Source organism: Oncorhynchus mykiss, chromosome 2 (assembly GCF_057628025.1).
Source record: "Oncorhynchus mykiss isolate SJ-2025 chromosome 2, ASM5762802v1, whole genome shotgun sequence".
Lineage (NCBI taxonomy): Eukaryota > Metazoa > Chordata > Actinopteri > Salmoniformes > Salmonidae > Oncorhynchus > Oncorhynchus mykiss.
The window spans coordinates 39480406-39501317 of record NC_143023.1 but is presented as its reverse complement, the minus strand read 5'-3'; the positions used below and the strand labels follow the sequence as shown (position 1 = coordinate 39501317).

The window sequence follows — 20912 nt, the reverse complement described above, 5'->3', positions numbered from 1 at the left end:
TTGCAGCACATGTGACTAATAAAATTTGATTTGACATGTCTCGCACTCAAAATGGTCACTTTATCAGGAGACAATAACAGCAACGGGGGAGCGATTCTGATAGTGTTATCTTTGTTTTGCATTCCTCCGTGTCGACTGCTAATGCTGTTACAGCCCTAGAGCACAACTTTTGATAAAAGGTGCATAACAGTGTTATCTGCTGACGAGCTGGGAACAATGACAGAAAGTAAAAGCATCCAGTACTTGCCGAAAATTAGAGGCTCGCTGTCGCTTGCAGACATTTACATTTTAGTCATTTATAGCAGAGGCTCTTATCCAAAACGACAGCAGTGAGTGCATACATTTTTCTAACTTTTTATTTTTGTACTGGTCCCTGTGGGAATCGAACCCACAACCATTGCAAGCGCCATGAACTACCAACTGAGCCACACAGACATACACACCGCAGACACACACACACACTGGACAAACACACACACTGGACAAACACACACACACCTGTAAGCCCTCTTGCTGTTGTCCTCGCTGTCTTCTGGGTCTTGGTAGTCTTGCGTCTGGTCAGACAGCTGGAGGTCTCCTTGGCTAGTCTCCTGGAGCAGGCCACTTGTCTAAACAGAAGTATATGCAACCATTAATTAACTACATCGTGATTAAATCACTGAATAGTGAATATTTGAACTGACTACATTTAATTTAGTCGTTTTTGGCTTGATAGAACACCCGTTGAGTAGGGTGGCAAACAGGTTCTGAGATGGCTTCTATCCCCAAGCCATATGACTGCTAATAGCCAGAATGCTAAATAGTTAATTAATGTTACCCAAACTATCTGCACTGACTTTATCTTGCACTGACCCTACGCACATTCACTAGACTTTATATACACACCATATACACAAATCACACACTACACTGTCACTCCACCACACATCCCTCACTCAAACACTACATACGCACACACATAACACAGACTTTTAGACACACAATTTGCTGCTGCTACGCCATTTATTATTTTATGCTCATTATTATCTATCTGGATGCGTAGTCACTATACCCTGCCTTCATGTACATGTCTACCTCAAGTATCTCTGCACATTGATCTGGTACTGGTACTCCCTGTATATAGCTCCATTCTTGTGTATTTTATTTATTTCGAGTTAGTTCATATTTTATTTATTATTATAATGTTTTAAAACTCTGCATCGTTGGGAAAAGTTTGTAAGCAAGCATTCCACTGTAAAGTCTACACTAGTTGTATTCGACAGGTGATGAAAAATGTTTTAATTGAAATTTCCCAAAGACCCTGGGTTTTTCAGAAATCCCTATGGAAGGGTCTACTGAGAACTTGGGGAAATTTTGCAACCCTACTCTACATAGAGCCAATGCCACGCTATGATGGTGAGATGGAAGCCCGCTGTGGAAGGTGTGGAGGTAGAGGCTGACGGTGCTGGATTCACCACCTCTTGGCTGGGCACATGTAGCAGGTTCTGGGGGTGGTAGCTGGAGGAGAGGGCCTGAGACTCCAGTGTGCTGGAGTCCTGTAGCTGCTGCACAGTAGAGAACTGGGCCTGGGGATAGCCCTCTGCGGTGATGGTGAAACCTGCAGGAGGACACAAAGGGGTACAGTCAGCACTACAGCATACAATGGGTTAACCCCGTATGAGAACTTAAGGGACCCTAGCAACTCCAAAGGAGGATGTACAGTGCATTCGGAAAGTATTCAAGCTACTTGAATTTTTCCACACCTTATTCCAATGTATGTAATGACAGAGAAAATATTTTTTTTTATTCAGACCCTTTGCTATGAGACTCATAGCAAAATTGACTCAAAATTTAGCTCAGGTGCATCCTGTTACCATTGATCATCCTTGAGATGTTTCTACAACTTTATTGGAGTACACCTGTGGTAAATTCAATTGATTGGATCTATCTATATAAAGGTCCCACAGTTGACAGTGCATGTCAGAGCAAATAACAAGCCATGAGGTCGAAGGAATTGTCTGTAGAGCTCAGAGACATACTTTTTCGAGACACAGATCTGGGGAAGGGTACCAAAAAAATTCTGCAGCATCGAAGGTCCCCAAGAACACAGTGGCCTCCATCATTCTTAAATGGAAGAAGTTTAGAACCACCAAGACTCTTATTTTGGGGATCTAGTGGCGCAGCGGTCTAAGACGCTGCATCGCAGTGCTAGAGGCGTCACTACAGACCCGGATTCAATCCAGGGCTGTTCTCATAACTGGCCATGATCAGGAGTCCCATAGGGCGGCGCACAATTGGCCCAGCGTCATCCGGGTTAGGGGAGGGTTCGGCCAGGGGAGGGTGTCATTGTAAAATAGAATTTGTTCTTAACTGACTTGCGCAGTTAAATAAAGACTAAATTAAAAATGCAATAAAATTAGAGCTGGCCGCCCGGCCAAACTGAGCAATCGGGGGAGGGGGGCTAGTCAGTTGTACAACTGAATGCATTCAACTGAAATGTGTCTTCCGCACTTAACCCAACTCCACTGAATCGACGAGGTGCGGGGGACTGCCTTGTTTGACATTTACGTCTTCGGAGCCCGGGGAACAGAAGGGCCTTGCTCAGGGAGGTGACCAAGAACCCCATGGTCAATCTGACAGAGCACCAGAGTTCCTCTGTGGAGATGGAAAAAAACTTCCAGAAGGAAAATCTTTGCAGCTTTATGGTAGAGTGGCCAAACTGAAGCCACTCCCCAGTAAAAGTTACATGACAGCCTGCTTGGAGTTTGCCAAAAGGCAACTAAAGGACTCTCAGGCCACAAGATTCTTTGGTCTGATGAAATCATGACTACTTTGCCTGAATGCCAAGCATCACGTCTGGAAGAAACCTGGCACCATCCCAACAGTGAAGCATGGTGGTGACAGCATCATGCTGTGAGAATGTTTTTCAGAGGCAGGGAGTGGGAGACTAGTCAGGATTGAGGGAAAAATGAACAGAGCACAATACAGAGAGATCCTTCATAGAAACCTGCTCCTGTTGGAAGGAGAAACTTCACCCCAGTCTGAGGTCCTGAGCGCTCTCTCAGGACCTCCGACTGGGGTGAAGGTTCTCCTTCCAATAGGACAACAACCCTAAGCACAAGTCTCTGAATGTCCTTGAGTGGCCCAGCCAGAGCCCAGACTTGAACCCAATCGAACATCTCTGGAAAGACCTGAAAATAGCTGTGCAGGGACGCTCCCCATCCAACCTGACAGAGCTTGAGAGGATCTGCAGAGAAGAATGGGAAGGGTCTGAATATTATGTAAATGTGATATCAGTTTTTATTGTTAATACATTTGCAAAAATGTCTAAAAGCCTGTTTTTGCTTTGTCATTATGGGGTATTGTGTGTAGATTGATGAGGGGAAAAAACAATTTAATCAATTTTAGAATACGGCTGTAACGTAACAAAATATGGAAAAAGTCAAGGGGTCTGAATACTTTCCAAATGCACTGTATACACATGCGGAGGCTTGAAATAGAAGGACGGGCTCACTGTCATGGCTGTAAGGGAATTAATGTGTTTGATATCGTTCCATTCATTTTAATTCCAGGAATCTGTCCTCTGATTTCTCCCCCCACTGCTACACACATTGTACCTTAGAATAGATTAATTGATTACACAGATAGAAGTGGATTTGAAAAGCCTATTATGGATAAACCTCACATTCAGCACCACAGCACAAAATGAGTTAACCCTGTATATCTGGCTAGAGGCTAGAGCCTTTGCCAAATTAGAAGAGTCGGAGGAGGACATTAATTAATTACTGCAAACATGACATGGCTAAAAGTGTGATTGGAAAAGTTAAACAAAAGCTAATTAAGGATTGCTACGGCTCACCCTCCTACAACGCGCCATTAACAGACTGATGTTTCCAGAGCCCATGCCGCCAGTCTGCATGTGTGCGTGCGTGTGTGTGTGTGTGGACAAAGACTGTGCAGGAAACTTCCTGTGCCTACGCCACCAGTCGGATTGTCTTAGGGTGTAAATTAGGGGACTCTGTACCACACAGTCAGTCATTAAAGCTCCACTCACTGATATTAACGAATGGCCACGATTCATTAACAATACTAGCAGACGGCAGAGAGAAGTTCTAGGAATGTTCAAATAATTCCTTACTTTCCTTCTTGAAAAGAACAAGAGAGGAGAGGAAATGTATAGAAGTCCATCTCGTGGAGTGCCACACACATGCTAATAAGAAACACAGACATGCATTCAGACACAGACATCAATATCCTCCCTGCTGTTGGTCTCTGGTTTATTTATGACATCAAACTTTTTACTTTAGCAAAACTGTACAGAGCGTATAGGAGGCCTAGGATGAGGCGGGAAACCTGCCGCAAGACACAGTGTTCTACCGAGTAATGCACCTCTGTAGGAGAGCATACTTGCTGTGGTCGATAGAGGCTGGATGCAATCATCACGGAGACAAAAGGTTAAGCTACCTATTATGAAAATTAAATATGTGATGTGTCAAGCAGATGCTTTCTGACAGTCCTCGCTGTAAATGGGCTCTTCTCATTCAGAGGTCAGAGACAACAATAGCGTTATCCATTACACTGGAGTCAGACAGTCGCGGGCTGCCAACGTGCGCGCGCATGTAATTTACCCCAGGTTAACTCACGGACATTGTTAAATGTACTGAGAGAAAGGTTTGTGTGCCACCACCATGCAGGGGGTGTTTTTGTGTGTACGTGCATGAGTTACCTTGAGTAAGTGCTTGCTGGTCAAAGCCAGGCTGTGGGAGTGTCTGCGTCTCAAAGTGGCTAATATTCTGAGGCAGAGCATGCTGGGTAGTCACAAAGGTGTCTGGAGTCAGAGGGGGAGAGATAAGAGGAGAGAGGAACAAAGCCGGTTAGTCTGGCTAAACTGTATAAATTAAGGCCAAAGTACGATTCAATTAAAAAGGTCCAATGCAGCTGGGATTTTTGTCAAATTAAAATGGTCAAAAAGAAACAAAACCAACAATACTGTAGCTTCATGGCAAAGAAAAATGTCTCAAGCAAGAAAAAAAAAAAATGTTGTTAGGACTTGTATGGGAGTGATTTGAGTGGGGAGGGGAAAACAAACAAATGTGCAGTTATAGGCAGAGAGGTTTGGAAATCTTTCTTATTGGTCTATTAACTCATTTACTGTATGGTGATGTCATGATGGATGATGATGGTCTTTTCAAACAGCTCTTACACTAAAAGGGCATTATCTTCATTTTCACACTACTACAGTAGTGTACTACTACTCAGAGTGGAAATATACGCTACCATTCAAAAGCTTGGGGTCACATAGGGGAGGCAGGGTAGCCTTGTGGTTAGGGCGTTGGACGAGTAACCGGAAGGTTGCAAGCCCCCGTGCTGACAAGGTACAAATCTGTCGTTCTGCCCCTGAACCCACTGTTCCTAGGCCGTCATTGAAGATAAGAATTTGCTCTTAACGGACTTGCCTAGTTAAATAAAGGTAAAATAAAACAACATAGACATGTCCTTGTTTTTGAAAGAACAGCACATTATTTGTCTATTAAATTAACATAAAATTGATCAGTTGGACATTGTTAACGTCAGGAAAAAATATATATCTGTTAAATATCTGTTAAATATTACATATATTACACATTTTACCTTTATTTAGCTAGACAAGTCAGTTAAAAACAAATACTTATTTTCAATGACGGCCTAGGAACAGTGGATTAACTGCCTTGTTCAGGGGCAGAACAAAGGATTTTTACCTTGTCAGCTCGGGGATTTGATCTTGCAACCTTTCGGTTACAAGTCCAATGCTCTAACCACTAGGCTACCTGCCGCCCCAATGACTATTGTAGCTGGAAACGGCAGATTTTTAATGGAATATCTACAGAGGTCCATTATCGGCAACCATCACTCCTGTGTTCCAATGGCATGTTGTGTTAGCTAATCCAAGTGTATTATTTTAAAAGGCTAATTGATCATTAGAAAAACATTTTGCAATGTTAGCAGTGTTAGCACAGCTAAAAACTGTCAGCTTCATTAAATAGTACCAGCAAAACACCAGTCTCAACGTCAACAGTGAAGAGGCGACTCCGGGATGCTGGCCTTCTAGGCAGAGTTGCAAAGACAAAGCCATCTCTCAGACTAGGCAATAAAAATAAAAGATTAAGATGGGCAAAATAACACAGACACTGGACAGAGGAACTCTGCCTAGAAGGCCAGCATCCCGGAGTCGCCTCTTCACTGTTGACGTTGAGACTGGTGTTCTGTGGGTACTATTTAATGAAGCTGCCAGTTGAGGACTTGTGAGGCGTCTGTTTCTCAAACTAGACACTAATGTACTTGTCCTCTTGCTCAGTTGTGCTCCGGGGCCTCCCACTCCTCTTTCTATTCTGGTTAGAGCCAGTTTGCGCTGTTCTGTGAAGGGAGTAGTACACAGCGTTGCACGAGATCTTCAGTTTCTTGGCAATTTTTCGCATGGAATAGCCTTCATTTCTCAGAACAAGAATAGACTGACGAGTTTCAGAAGAAAGTAATTTGTTTCTGGCCATTTTGAGCCTGTAATTGAACCCACAAATGCTGATGCTCCAGATACTAAATTAGTCTAAAGGCCAGTTTTACTGCTTCTTTAATCAGGACAGTTTTCAGCTGTGCTAACATAATATAATTTTTTTTCCTAATGATCAATTAGCCTTTTAAAATGATAAACTTGGGTTAGCTAACACAACATGCCATTGGAACACAGAAGTGATGGTTGCTGATAATGGGCCTCTGTACACCAATGTAGACATTGCATTTGTTGTTTTTTTACTGCCGTTTCCAGCTACAATAGTCATTTACAACATTATCAATGTTTACACTGTATTTCTGATCAATTTGAAATTATTTTAATGGACAAAAACAAAACAAATGTGCTTTTCTTTCAAAAACAAGTACATTTCAAAGTGACCCCAAACTTTTGAACAGTAGTGTATATATATTTATTCACTCCACAGGCATAAGTGAATCAAGTCAAGAGGTTATCTGTTCTCTCTGTGAATGGGTCGGGGGTTACCTCATGCATTTAACCATTTTTTTAAACTGTTAAAGGACCTTACCGAAGGCTGAGAGGACGAATACTAATCTAAATCACATACAATCGTAAAGCTAGGGTAAGTTTCTTTCCTTTTTTTCCCCTTTTTCAGTTCTCTTTTAATCACTGTGAACTCTTGAGGTTGAAAGGGTAGTGTAGCAATTTTAATGAGGATTGAAGCTTGACCTCTGGCCCGGTTTCATTTGTTGTGCTATGCTCTTCTCTTTCTGTTCTGAGGTTAAATATAGTATACATTGGAACTGTTTTAAATATTAAAGCTACAAGGTCAAGGAGGGGGGTTCTGTCAGTCACACACCATGAATCCTAATGAGATGTATCCAAAAACCCATTGAAATAACAATTCCAAGAAAACCATCAATAAGAAAATAGAAGGTTTTTGAAGATCCAGCATTGGGATGGAAATAGCGTTTGAGTAATGGACAGATAAAAAGTCTTGAGAGTGAAATAAATGGACACACTATTTGGAGTGGAGGAAGGAATAGAGATGGAGGAGTTATACAGACGGGCAAGATGAGAAACCCAGATTTTTGCCCTTTGCTATCTTAAAGGAGTGTCGTTTAGAAAGATTTGATATTCAAAATATTAACAAGATTCCATATTCAACAGTTCCTTGCTTTATTTGCTAACACAGTTGTAGCCAACTATTGTCCCTGAAAACGAAACACCTTGCAGCGTAGACTGGCCAAATGAAAAATACAATCTAAGATCAAGAGAGATGGGTGGAGAGCAAGACTGTATCTCTGTAGAAATGTCTGTTGATGTTGGGAAGGGTTCAGACACCTTCTAGGGGTGGATCACTTTGTTCACATCATCCTTTGTACATCCAACATAGAACTACGTGGATCCCCCATTGAAAGTTAGAGGGCTGTGGCAGCAGGCCTATAACGTTATGGCATGATTGTCATCGACATTAAAAGACTATGTTCGAGATCAACTACAAAATATATTGCCGTCAGACTGCACAGAATCACTGATCCTCGAATCCCCATGCGTCCCTAATAACTACGTATTACGTGTTCAAGACCAGTGAGTCTGTGCCTTGTCCAAACTGATGCCCTCTAACACGCTGACACTCTTACCCTCTTCCTGTCCCAGGGGCTGGTCACTTAGCTGGGTCTCCAGCGACACCTGTTGGCCGCCGTCCACCACCTGCGCCTGGTCCAGTCCCAGCATGCCCTGCTGCTCTGAGCCCACCGTGGGAGGAGCCTCCTGCTGTAGGGTGCCGTCCTCCAGCTCCACCTGCAGGTTGTGGGTCACGGTGGTGCCGTTCATGGGGTCGTCCAGCGTCGAGGGCTCCGGGTTCAGCTGTTGGTGGAGCTGCTGGGCCAACTCATACCTGGGAGGGGGAATGGGGAGGTGAATTCAGGTTGTTTACTACTTTAATCTACAAAACCAACAGAAATCAGCCATTTTTTATGGAAAGATTTGACATCTAGAGATTTAGAGTTGAAAGTTTCAATTTCACACACATTTCAGCAACATGACAATAACCAAATTGGGAGAGCGACGCTCTCGCTAGCCACTTAGCTAGACAGCATTCCCGATGACACGACCTGAATTACGGCTTGTAGTTTTACGCTTTTTCCACCTGGTCAGATCACATGACCTGAAACAACTCTGTGCCTGACAACACATGAGCATTACTAACCTGTGGGTCTTCATGTGCTTCCTGCAGTTGGGTGAGGACTTGAAGGTCTTCTGGCAGTAAGGGCACATGTAGGGCCGCATGTCGCTGTGGGTGGTCATATGGCGGCGCAGGCTGCCGCTGGTGGTGAATGTGGTGTCACAAATCAGGCACTTGTAGGCCTTGAGGCCCGAGTGGGTCCGGATGTGAGCCTTCAGCACCCCCGAGGAGGCAAAGCCCTTACTGCACTGGACACACTTGTACGGCCTCTCTCCCGTGTGAGACCTGATGGAAGATGACCTAACAATGTTAATATCATGAGACATTAAGAAAGTATTCAGACCCCTTGACTTTTCCACATTTTATTACGTTACAGCCTTATTCTAAAACTGATTAAAAAATATATATATATTATATATATATATCCATATATATATATATATCCTCAATCTACACACATTACCCCATAATGACAAAGCGAAAACAGGTTACAGATATTTTTGCAAAGTTATTACAAATACAAAAACAGAAAAACCTTATTTACTCAAGTACTCAGACCCTTTGTTAGGTGACTTGAAATTGAGCTCAGGTGCATCCTGTTTCCATTGGTCATCCTCGAGAAGTTTCTACAACTTTATTGGAGATCACCTGCGGTAAATTAAATTCATTGGACATGATTTGGAAAGGCACACACCTGTCTATATAAGGTCCCACAGTTGACAGTGCAATGTCAGAGCAAATAGCAAGCCATGAGGTCGAAGGAATTGTCAGTAGAGCTCAGAGACACAGATCTGGGGAAGGGTACCAAAACATTTCTGCAGCACTGAAGGTCACCAAGAACACAGAGGCCTCCATCATTCTTAAATGGAAGAAGTTTGGAACACCAAGATCTTCCTAGAGCTGGCCGCCCGGCCAAATTGAGAGGGGCCTTGGTCAGCGAGGTGACCAAGAACTTGATGGTCACTGACAGAATTGCTCTGTGGCGATGGGAGAACATTCCAGGACAACCATCTCTGCAGTAGAGTTCGACCGATTAATCGGAATGGCCGATTAATTAGGGCCGATTTCAAGTTTTCATAACAATTGGAAATCTATATTTTTGGACACTGATTTGGCAGATTATTATTTTTTTTTTACACCTTTTTAACTAGGAAAGTCAGTTAAGAACACATTCTTATTTTCAATGACAGACTAGGAACGGTGGGTTAACTGCCTTGTTCAGGGGCAGAAAGACAGATTGTTACCTTGTTAGCTCGGGGATTCAATCTTGCAACATTACAGTTAACTAGTCCAACACTTTAACCACCTGCTTTACATTGCACTCCACGAGGAGCCTGCCTGTTACGCGAATGCAGTAAGAAGCGAAGGTAAGTTGCTAGCTAGCATTAAACTTATCTTATAAAAAACAATGAATCAATCAATCATAATCACTAGTTAACTACACATGGTTGATGATATTACTAGTTTATCTAGCGTGTCCTGCGTTGCATATAATCGATGCAGTGCGGAAAAAGGACTGTCATTGCTCCAGCGTGTACCTAACCATAAACATCAATGCCTTTAACTTGTTGATGCTACCCATCCCGGTAGCGGGATAATTGTCATCAGAAACCGCTGAATAGCATAGCGCCACAGTCAAATAATATTACCAAAAAATATTCATATTTATGAAATCACAAGTGCAATATAGGAAAACACAGCTTAGCCTTTTGTAAATCCACCTGTCGTCTCAGATTTTGAAATTATGCTTTACAGCGAAAGCAATCCAAGCGTGTGTAAGTTTATCGATAGCATAACATAACATTATGTACACTAAGCATTAAGTAGCTAGGTCACGAAAATAAGAAAAGCAATCAAAAAAATAGTTTACCTTTGATGATCTTCGGATGTTTTCACTCACGAGACTCCCAGTTACACAACAAATGTTCCTTTTGTTCCATAAAGACTTTTTTTATACCCAAAATACCGATGTTTGTTTGTCGCGTTATGTTCAAATATCCACAGGAAAGAGCGGTCACGACAAAGCAGACGTATATTCCAAAAAATATTCCAAATAATGTTTTTAAATATATATTCGATAATATATCAACCAAGTGTGTAGGCTTTTCAGTACCAGCGGGAGGAACAATAGCGGCTTTACTCAGTTGCGCAAAAACTCGCTCTGAGAGCCCCCACCTATCCACTTACGCAATGTGAACCTTCACGCTCATTTTTAAAATAAAAGCCTGAAACTATGTCTAAATACTATTGACACCTTAGGGAAGCCATAGAAAAAGGAATCTGGTTGAAATCCCTTTAAATAGAGGATAGGCATGCATAGGAACAGAGAGATTTCAAAATACGAGGCACTTTCTGATTGGATTTTCCTCAGGCTTTCGCCTGCAATATCAGTTCTGTTATACTCACAGACAATATTTGTTTTCTATCCTAATCTGACAATTATATGCATATTCTAGTTTCTGGGGCTGAGAAATAGGCAGTTTCAAATGGGTACGTTTTTTAGCCAAAAACAAATAATACATGCAAAAGGTTAAAATCAATACACAGAAGTATATATTTTTTAAACCTGCATATTTAGCTAAAAGAAATCCAGGTTAGCAGGAAATATTAACCAGGTGAAATTATGTCACTTCTCTTGCGTTCATTGCGTTCAAGGTATTTAATTTTTTTTTTTACCTTTATTTAACTAGGCAAGTCAGTTAAGAACAAATTCTTATTTTCAATGACGGCCTAGGAACAGTGGGTTGGGGCAGAACGACAGATTTGTACCTTGTCAGCACGGGGGCTTGAACTTGCAACCTTCCGGTTACTAGTCCAACACTCTAACCACTAGGCTACCCTGCCGCCCCAATATATATGTATATGCGTATATGTATATGCGATAATAATAAACGTTTTGTTTCCTAAATGATAGTTTCTGGATTCGACCATATTAATGACCAAAGGCTCGTATTTCTGTGTATTATTATGTTATAATTAAGTCTATGATTTGATATTTGATAGAGCAGTCTGACTGAGCGATGGTAGGCAGCAGCAGGCTCGTAAGCATTCATTCAACAGCACTTTTGTGCGTTCAACAGCACTCTTAGTAATGCTTCAAGCATTGCGGTGTTTAACTTCAAGCCTATCAACTCCCGAGATTAGGCTGGTGTAACCGATATGAAATGGCTAGCTAGTTAGCGGGGTGCGCGCTACTAGCGTTTCAAACGTCACTTGCTCTGAGACTTGGAGAAGTTGTTCTGCAAGGGACGCGGATTTTGTGGAGCGATGGGTGGCTGTTGTCGATGTGTTCCTGGTTCGAGTCCTCGTAAAAGAGGCAAACGAAGCGGTCTTCTGGTCAGGCTCCGGAGACGGGCACATCGCGCACCACTCCCTAGCATACTACTCGCCAATGTCCAGTCTCTTGACAACAAGGTTGATGAAATCCAAGCAAGGGTAGCATTCCAGAGACACATCCTAGACTGTAACGTTCTTTGCTTTTCGGAAACATGGCTCACTCGAGAGACGCTAACGGAATCGGTGCAGCCCGCTGGTTTCTTCACGCATCACGCCGACAGAAACAAACATCTTTCTGGTAAGAAGAGGGGCGGGGGCGTATGCCTTATGATTAACAAGACGTGGTGTGATCACAACAACATACCGAACAGTCCTTCTGTTCACCTGACTTAGAATTCCTCAAAATCAAATGTTAACCGCATATCTACCAATGGAATTCTCATCGATTATAATCACAGCCGTATATATTCCCCCTCAAGTAGACACATCGATGGCCCTGAACAAACTTTATATGACTCTTTGCAAACTGGAAACCACATATCCTGAGGCTGCATTCATTGTAGCTGCGGATTTTAACAAGGCTAATCTGAAAACAAGACTCTCTAAATTGTATCAGCATATCGATTGCGCAACCAGGGCTGGTAAAACCTTGGATCATTGCTATTCTAACTTCCGCGACGCATATAGGGCTCTCCCCCGCTCTCCTTTCGGAAAAGCTGACCACGACTCCATTTTGTTGCTCCCTGCCTACAGACAGAAACTAAAACAAGAAGCTCCCGCGCTCAGGTCTGTTCAACGCTGGTCCGACCAATCTGATTCCACGCTTCAAGACTGCTTCGGTCACGTGGACTGGGATATGTTCCACATTGCTTCCAACAACAACAACATTGACGAATACGCTGATTCGGTGAGCAAGTTCATTAGAAAGTGCATTGACGATGTCGTTCCCATAGCAACAATTAAAACATTCCCAAACCAGAAACCGTGGATTGATGGCAGCATTCGCGTGAAACTGAAAGTGCGAACCACTGCTTTTAACCAGGCAAAGGTGACCGGAAACATGACCGAATACAAACAGTGTAGCTAATTCCCTCTGCAAGGCAATCAATCAAGCTAAGCGTCAGTATAGAGATAAAGTAGAGTCACAATTCAACGGCTCAGACACAAGAGGTATGTGGCAGGGTCTACAGTCAATCACGGATTACAAAAAGAAAACCAGCCCCGTCACGGACCAGGATGTCTTGCTCCCAGGCAGACTAAATAACTTTTTTGCCCGCTTTGAGGACAATACAGTGCCACTGACACGGCCGGCAACCAAAACCTGCGGACTCTCCTTCACTGCAGCCGATGTGAGTAAAACAATTAAACGTGTTAACCCTCGCAAGGCTGCAGGCCCAGACGGCATCCCCAGCCGCGTCCTCAGAGCATGCGCAGACCAGCTGGCTGGTGTGTTAACGGACATATTCAATCAATCCTTATCCCAGTCTGCTGTTCCACATACTTCTAGAGGGCCACCATTGTCCCTGTTCCCAGGAAAGCTAAGGTAACTGAGCTAAACAACTACTACTAGTGCTCTGAGAGACTAGTCAAGGACCATATCACCTCCACCCTACCTGACACCCTTGACCCACTCCAATTTGCTTACCGCCCAAATGGGTCCACAGACGATGCAATCTCAACCACACTGCACACTGCCCTAACCCATCTGGACAAGAGGAATACCTATGTGAGAATGCTGTTCATCGACTACAGCTCAGCATTTAACACCATAGAACACTCCAAACTCGTCATCAAGCTCGAGACCCACCCCGCCCTGTGCAACTGGGTACGGGACTTCCTGACGGGCCGCCCCCAGGTGGTGAGGGTAGGTAACAACATCTCCACCCCGCTGATCCTCAAAACTGGCGCCCCACAAGGGTGTGTTCTGAGCACTATCCTGTACTCACTGTTCACCCAAGACTGCGTGGCCATGCACGCCTCCAACTCAATCATCAAGTTTGCGGATGACACTACAGTGGTAGGCTTGATTACCAACAACGACGAGACGGCCTACAGGGAGGAAGTGAGGGCCCTCGGAGTGTGGTGTCAGGAAAATACAGTGCCTTGCGAAAGTATTCGGCCCACTTGAACTTTGCGACCTTATGCCACATTTCAGGCTTCAAACATAAAGATATAAAACTGTATTTTTTTGTGAAGAATCAACAACAAGTGGGACACAATCATGAAGTGGAACGACATTTATTGGATATTTCAAACTTTTTTTAACAAATCAAAAACAGAAAAATTGGGCGTGCAAAATTATTCAGCCCCCTTAAGTTAATACTTTGTAGCGCCACCTTTTGCTGCGATTACAGCTGTAAGTCGCTTGGGGTATGTCTCTATCAGTTTTGCACATCAAGAGACTGACATTTTTTCCCATTCCTCCTTGCAAAACAGCTCGAGCTCAGTGAGGTTGGATGGAGAGCATTTGTGAACAGCAGTTTTCAGTTCTTTCCACAGATTCTCGATTGGATTCAGGTCTGGACTTTGACTTGGCCATTCTAACACCTGGATATGTTTATTTTTGAACCATTCCGTTGTAGATTTTGCTTTATGTTTTGGATCATTGTCTTGTTGGAAGACAAATCTCCGTCCCAGTCTCAGATCTTTTGCAGACTCCATCAGGTTTTCTTCCAGAATGGTCCTGTATTTGGCTCCATCCATCTTCCCATCAATCTTAACCATCTTCCCGGTCCCTGCTGAAGAAAAGCAGGCCCAAACCATGATGCTGCCACCACCATGTTTGACAGTGGGGATGGTGTGTTCAAGGTGATGAGCTGTGTTGCTTTTACGCCAAACATAAAGTTTTGCATTGTTGCCAAAAAGTTCAATTTTGGTTTCATCTCACCAGAGCACCTTCTTCCACATGTTTGGTGTGTCTCCCAGGTGGCTTGTGGCAAACTTTAAACAACACTTTTTATGGATATCTTTAAGAAATGGCTTTCTTCTTGCCACTCTTCCATAAAGGCCAGATTTGTGCAATATACGACTGACTGATTGTTGTCCTATGGACAGAGTCTCCCACCTCAGCTGTAGATCTCTGCAGTTCATCCAGAGTGATCATGGGCCTCTTGGCTGCATCTCTGATCAGTCTTCTCCTTGTATGAGCTGAAAGTTTAGAGGGACGGCCAGGTCTTGGTAGATTTGCAGTGGTCTGATACTCCTTCCATTTCAATATTATCGCTTGCACAGTGCTCCTTGGGATGTTTAAAGCTTGGAAATCTTTTTGTATCCAAATCCGGCTTTAAACTTCTTCACAACAGTATCTCGGACCTGCCTGGTGTGTTCCTTGTTTTTCATGATGCTCTCTGCGCTTTTAACGGACCTCTGAGACTATCACAGTGCAGGTGCATTTATACGGAGACTTGATTACACACAGGTGGATTGTATTTATCATCATTAGTCATTTAGGTCAACATTGGATCATTCAGAGATCCTCACTGAACTTCTGGAGAGAGTTTGCTGCACTGAAAGTAAAGGGGCTGAATAATTTTGCACGCCCAATTTTTCAGTTTTTGATTTCTTAAAAAAGTTTGAAATATCCAATAAATGTCGTTCCACTTCATGATTGTGTCCCACTTGTTGTTGATTCTTCACAAAAAATACAGTTTTATATCTTTATGTTTGAAGCCTGAAATGTGGCAAAAGGTCGCAAAGTTCAAGGGGGCCGAATACTTTCGCAAGGCACTGTAAACTCACACTCAACATCAACAAAACAAAGGAGATGATTGTGGACTTCAGGTAACAGCAGAGGGAGCACCCCCCTATCCACATCGATGGGACAGTAGTGGAGAGGGTAGTAAGTTTTAAGTTCCTCGGCGTACACATCACGGACAAACTGAATTGGTCCACCCACACAGACAGCATTGAGAAGGTGCAGCAGCGCCTCTTCAACCTCAGGACGCTGAAGAAATTCAGCTTGTCACCAAAAGCACTCACAAACTTCTACAGATGCACAATCGAGAGCATCTTGTCGGGCTGTATCACCCATGGTATGGCAACTGCTCCGCCCACAACCGTAAGGCTCTCCAGAGGGTAGTGAGGTCTGCACAACGCATCACCGGGGGCAAACTACCTGCCCTCCAGGACACCTACACCACCACAGGAAGGCCATAAAGATCATCAAGGACAACAACCACCCGAGCCACTGCCTGTTCACCCCGCTATCATCCAGAAGGCGAGGTCAGTACAGGTGCATCAAAGCTGGGACCGAGAGACTGAAAAACAGCTTCTATCTCAAGGCCATCAGACTGTTAAACAGCCACAACTAACATTGAGTGGCTGCTGCCAACACACTGACTCAACTCCAGCCACTTTAATAATGGAAATTGATGTAAAATATATCACTAGCCACTTTAAACAATGCTACTTAATATGTTTACATACCCTACATTACTCATCTCATATGTATATACTGTACTCTGTATCATCTACTGCATCTTTATGTAATACATGTATCACTAGCCACTTTAAACTATGCCACTTTGTTTACATACCCTACATTACTCATATCATATGTATATACTGTACTCGATACCATCTACTGCATCTTGCCTATGCCGTTCTGTACCATCACTCATTCATATATCTTTATGTACATATTCTTTATCCCTTTACACTTGTGTGTGTGTATAAGGTAGTAGTTTTGGAATTGTTAGGTTAGATTACTCGTTGGCTATTACTGCATTGTCAGAACTAGAAGCACAAGCATTTCGCTACACTCGCATTAACATCTGCTAACCATGTGTATGTGACAAATACATTTGATTTGATTTGGAGAGGGACGGAAGCTATACTGTTACACTGGCAATACTAAAGTGCCTATAAGAACATCCAATAGTCAAAGGTATATGGAATACAAATGGTATAGAGAAATAGTCCTATAAATACTATATTAACTACAACCTAAAACCTCTTACTTTGGAATGTCATGTTAAAAGGAACCACCAACTTTCATATGTTCTCACGTTCTGAGCAAGGAACTTAAACGGTAGCTTTTTTACATGGCACATATTGCACTTTTACTTTCTTCTCCAACACTTGTTTTTGCATTATTTAAAACAAATTGAACGTTTCATTATTTATGAGGCTAAATTGATTTTTATTGATAAATTATATTAAGTTAAAATAAGTGTTCATTCAGTATTGTTGTAATTGTCATTATTACAAATAAATAAACATTTGTAAAAAAATATATATATATTTTTTTTAATTTAAAATCGGCCGATTAATCGATATCGGATTTTTTTGGTCCTCTAATAATCGGTATCGGCGTTGGAAAATCGTAAATCGGTCGACCTCTACTCTGCAGCACTCCACCAATCAGGCTTTATGGTAGAATGGCCAAATGGAAGCCACTCCTCAGTAAAAGGCACATGACAGCCCATTTGGAGTTTGCCAAAAAGCACCTAAAGGACTCTGACCACGAGAAACAAGATTCTCTGGTCTGATGAAACCAAGATTGTAGTCTTTGGCCTGAACGCCAAGCATCACATCTGGAGGAAACCTGGCACCATACCTACAGTGAAGCATGGTGGCGACAGCATCATGCTGTGGGGATGTTTTTCAGCTGAAGGCACTGGGAGACTAGTCAGGATCGAGGGAAAGATGAACAGCAAAAGTACAGAGAGATCCTTGGCGAAAAACTGCTCCAGAGCGCTCAGGACCTCAGACTAGAGCATAGGTTCGTCTTCCAACAGGCACACAGTCAAGACAACGCAGGAGCGGCTTCAAGTCTCTGAATGTAAATGAGTGGCCCAGCCAGAGCCCGGGCTTAAACCCAATCTAACATCTCTAGAGACACCTGAAAATATTTATTTATTTTGCAAACACTTTGCATATCAACCCTGGGTGTAGTAGAATGTTATGAATGTAATGTAATGTTATGACAGGTGAAGTTATGACTGGGTGTGTTATGGTCTGAGTCAAATGGCTCAAATTAGGAAAAATAAATGTCAAGGGTCTCTAATTTGCAAATCCTAAAAAAACAGTAAGTATTATACGTTGTGCATGTGTATGCAGTAAATTCCCTCTGACTGAGGAACAAGTTTATTAGTATAATGTGACAGAGTTTTGACTTGGGCTCTGTCATAGTGTGAGGTAAACAGACACTAGGGAATACAGAACATCAGTCTCAGATATCCTGAGTGGAGCAGCGAAGGCAACGTTGTTATTAAGGTTAACTTTTGTTTCCTCGTTTATCGACACTGTGACCTTTATTATATAGGCTGTTACTTTTCTTTTCCTCACAGTAGTAAAATGAAGAAACATTTTAGTAAAAGGGAAGATTCGATGTGTCAGCCCAAAGGGCAAAAAGACATCTTGAGAGAATCAATGAATATTGCTCTGGAAATTACTCCTTGGAGCCCTAAACTTCAATCTCCCATTTTTCTCATCCTTAGAAAAAAGGCAGAAACTGAATACAATACTCATTTTAGAGGGATTTTTTCTTGTGGTAAATGGCAGGGTGACATTTTCCAAATACATTTGCTAGTTAATGGACCTTTAATGACTTAGGCTACTGAAAACAAAAATACGACTTATCCACCACTGTGACATTACACGTTATTCCTGACAACAACCTGGAGATTAAACCAGACGAAAATAAAATGGCCCGGCACACATTTTAGTCATTTAGCAGAAGCTCTTATCCAGAGTGACTTACAGGGGCAATTACTGTTATGGTTACTGGCTCTTATCCACTAGGCTACCTGCCGCCCCACACTATATCTGAATATTTTCTCTCCCCCTCTCTGTACCTAAATCCCCTCAGATCTCTTCCCTCTGTAAATGTTTTCCTCTCTACCTGGCCTGTCTTATCATAAACCAGGCCCACAGGGCATAGACAGCACAGACGTTAGCCAGACCTGGGCTCAAATAGTATTTGTTTTCTATACTTGAACTACACTACATGACTAAAAGTATGTGGACACCTGTTCGTTTAACATCGAATTGCAAAACAATAGGCATTCATATGGAGTTGGTCCCCCCTTTGCTGCTATAACATACTCTACTCTTCTGGGAAGGGTTTTCATTAGATGTTGGAACATTGCTGCGGGGGACTTACTTCCATTCAGCCACAGGAGCATAAGTGAGGTCGGGCACTGATGTTAGGCGATTAGGCCTGGCTCGCAGTCGGCATTCCAATTCATCCCAAAGGTGTTTGATGGGGTTGAGGTTAGGGCTCTGTGCAGGCCAGTCAAGTTCTTCCACACTGATCTCGACAAACCATTTCTGTACGGACCTCGCTTTGTGCACGAGGGAATTGTCAAACAAAAACAGGAAAGGGCCTTCCCCAAACTGTTGACACAAAGTTGGAAGCACAGAATCGTCTAGAATGTCATTGTATGCTGTAGCGTTAAGATTTCCCTTTACAGGAACTAAGGGGCCTAGCCCAGACCATTATTCCTCATCCACCAAACTTTATAGTTGGCACTATGCATTGGGGCAGGTAGTGTTCTCCTGGCATCCGCTAAACCCAGATTTGTCCGTCGGACTTCAAGATTGCGAAGCGCGATTCATCACTCCAGAGAACGCGTTTCCACTGCTCTAATCCAGTGGCGGAGAGCTTTACACCGCACCAGCCGATGCTTGGCTTTTTGCGTAAGGATCCACAGATTTGAAGGGGTGTCTAAGTACTTATGTACAGTTGAAGTCAGAAGTTTACATACACCTTAGCTAAATGCATTTAAACTCAGTTTTTCACTATTCCTGATACTTAATCCTTGTAAAAAAAGTCCATGTCTTAGGTCAGTTAGGATCAACACTTTATTTTCAGAATGTGAAATGTCAGAATAATAGTAGAGAGAATTATTTATTTCAGCTTTTACTTATTTCGTCACATTCCCATTGGGTCAGAAGTTCACATACACTCAATCCGTATTTGGTAGCATTGCCTTTAAATTGCTTAACTTGGGTCAAACGTTTCAGGTAGCCTTCCACAAGCTTCCCACAATAAGTGGATTTTGTGGGAAGTGAATTTTGGCACATTCCTCCTGAGTGTAAAGGTGTAACTGAGTCAGGTTTGTAGGCATCCATGCTCGCACATGCTTTTTCAGTTCTTCCCACAAATTTTCTATAGGATTGAGGTCAGCTCTATTTATTTTTCAACAGACCAGAGGACATTTCTCAAAAAAGTATAATCTTTGTCCCCCCCATGTGCAGTTGCAAACCGTAGTCTGTCTTTTGTCTTTTTTTATGGTGGTTTTGGAGCAGTTGCTTCTTCCTTGCTGAGCGGCCTTTCAGGTTATGTCAATATTCGACTCATTTTACTGTGGATATAGGTACTTTTGTACCCGTTTTCTCCAGCATCTTCACACGGTCCTTTGCTGTTGTTCTGGGATTGATTTGCACTTTTCGCACCAAAGTACCAAAGTTAATCTCTAGGAGACAGAATGTGTCTCCTTCATGAGCGCTATGACGGCTGCGTGGTCCCATGGTGTTTATACTTGCGTACTATTGTTGGTACAGATGAACGTGGTACTTTCAGGCATTTGGAAATTGCTCCCAAGGATGAACCAGACTTGTGGAGGTCAACAAATTTTTTTCTGAGGTCTTGGCTGATTTCTTTTGATTTTCCCATGATGTCAAGCAAAGAGGCACTGAGTTTGAAGGTAGGCCTTGAAATACATCCACAGATACACCTCCAATTGACTCAAATGATCTCAATTAGCCTATCAGAAGCTTCTAAAGCCATGACATCATTTTCTGGAATTTTTCAAGCTGTTTAAAGGCACAGTCAAATTAGTGTATGTAAACTTCTGACCCACTAGAATTGTGATACAGTGAAGTGAAATAATCTGTCTGTAAACAATTGTTTGAAAATGGCTTGTGTCATGCACAAAGTAAATGTCCTAACTGACTTGCCAAAACTATAGAAATTTGTGGAGTGGTTGAAAAAAAAAGAGTTTTAACGTCTCCAACCTA

At 42.6% G+C, this 20912-nt stretch overlaps 1 protein-coding gene across 5 annotated transcripts in view; it reads right to left on the bottom strand.

Annotated features, from left to right (window-relative positions):
- Positions 1-20912, bottom strand: part of LOC110489640 (zinc finger protein 236) — a 106740-nt gene that overhangs the window by 47835 nt on the left and 37993 nt on the right. For all 5 annotated transcript variants that reach the window (XM_036948247.2, XM_090199461.1, XM_036948253.2 and 2 more), the window contains exons 13-17: positions 8697-8957; positions 8128-8384; positions 4706-4807; positions 1458-1597; positions 499-608 (exon numbers count right to left, since the gene is read on the bottom strand). In XM_036948247.2, coding sequence (XP_036804142.1) covers positions 499-608; positions 1458-1597; positions 4706-4807; positions 8128-8384; positions 8697-8957 — 870 coding nt within the window. The remainder of the gene's footprint in view (positions 1-498; positions 609-1457; positions 1598-4705; positions 4808-8127; positions 8385-8696; positions 8958-20912) is intronic.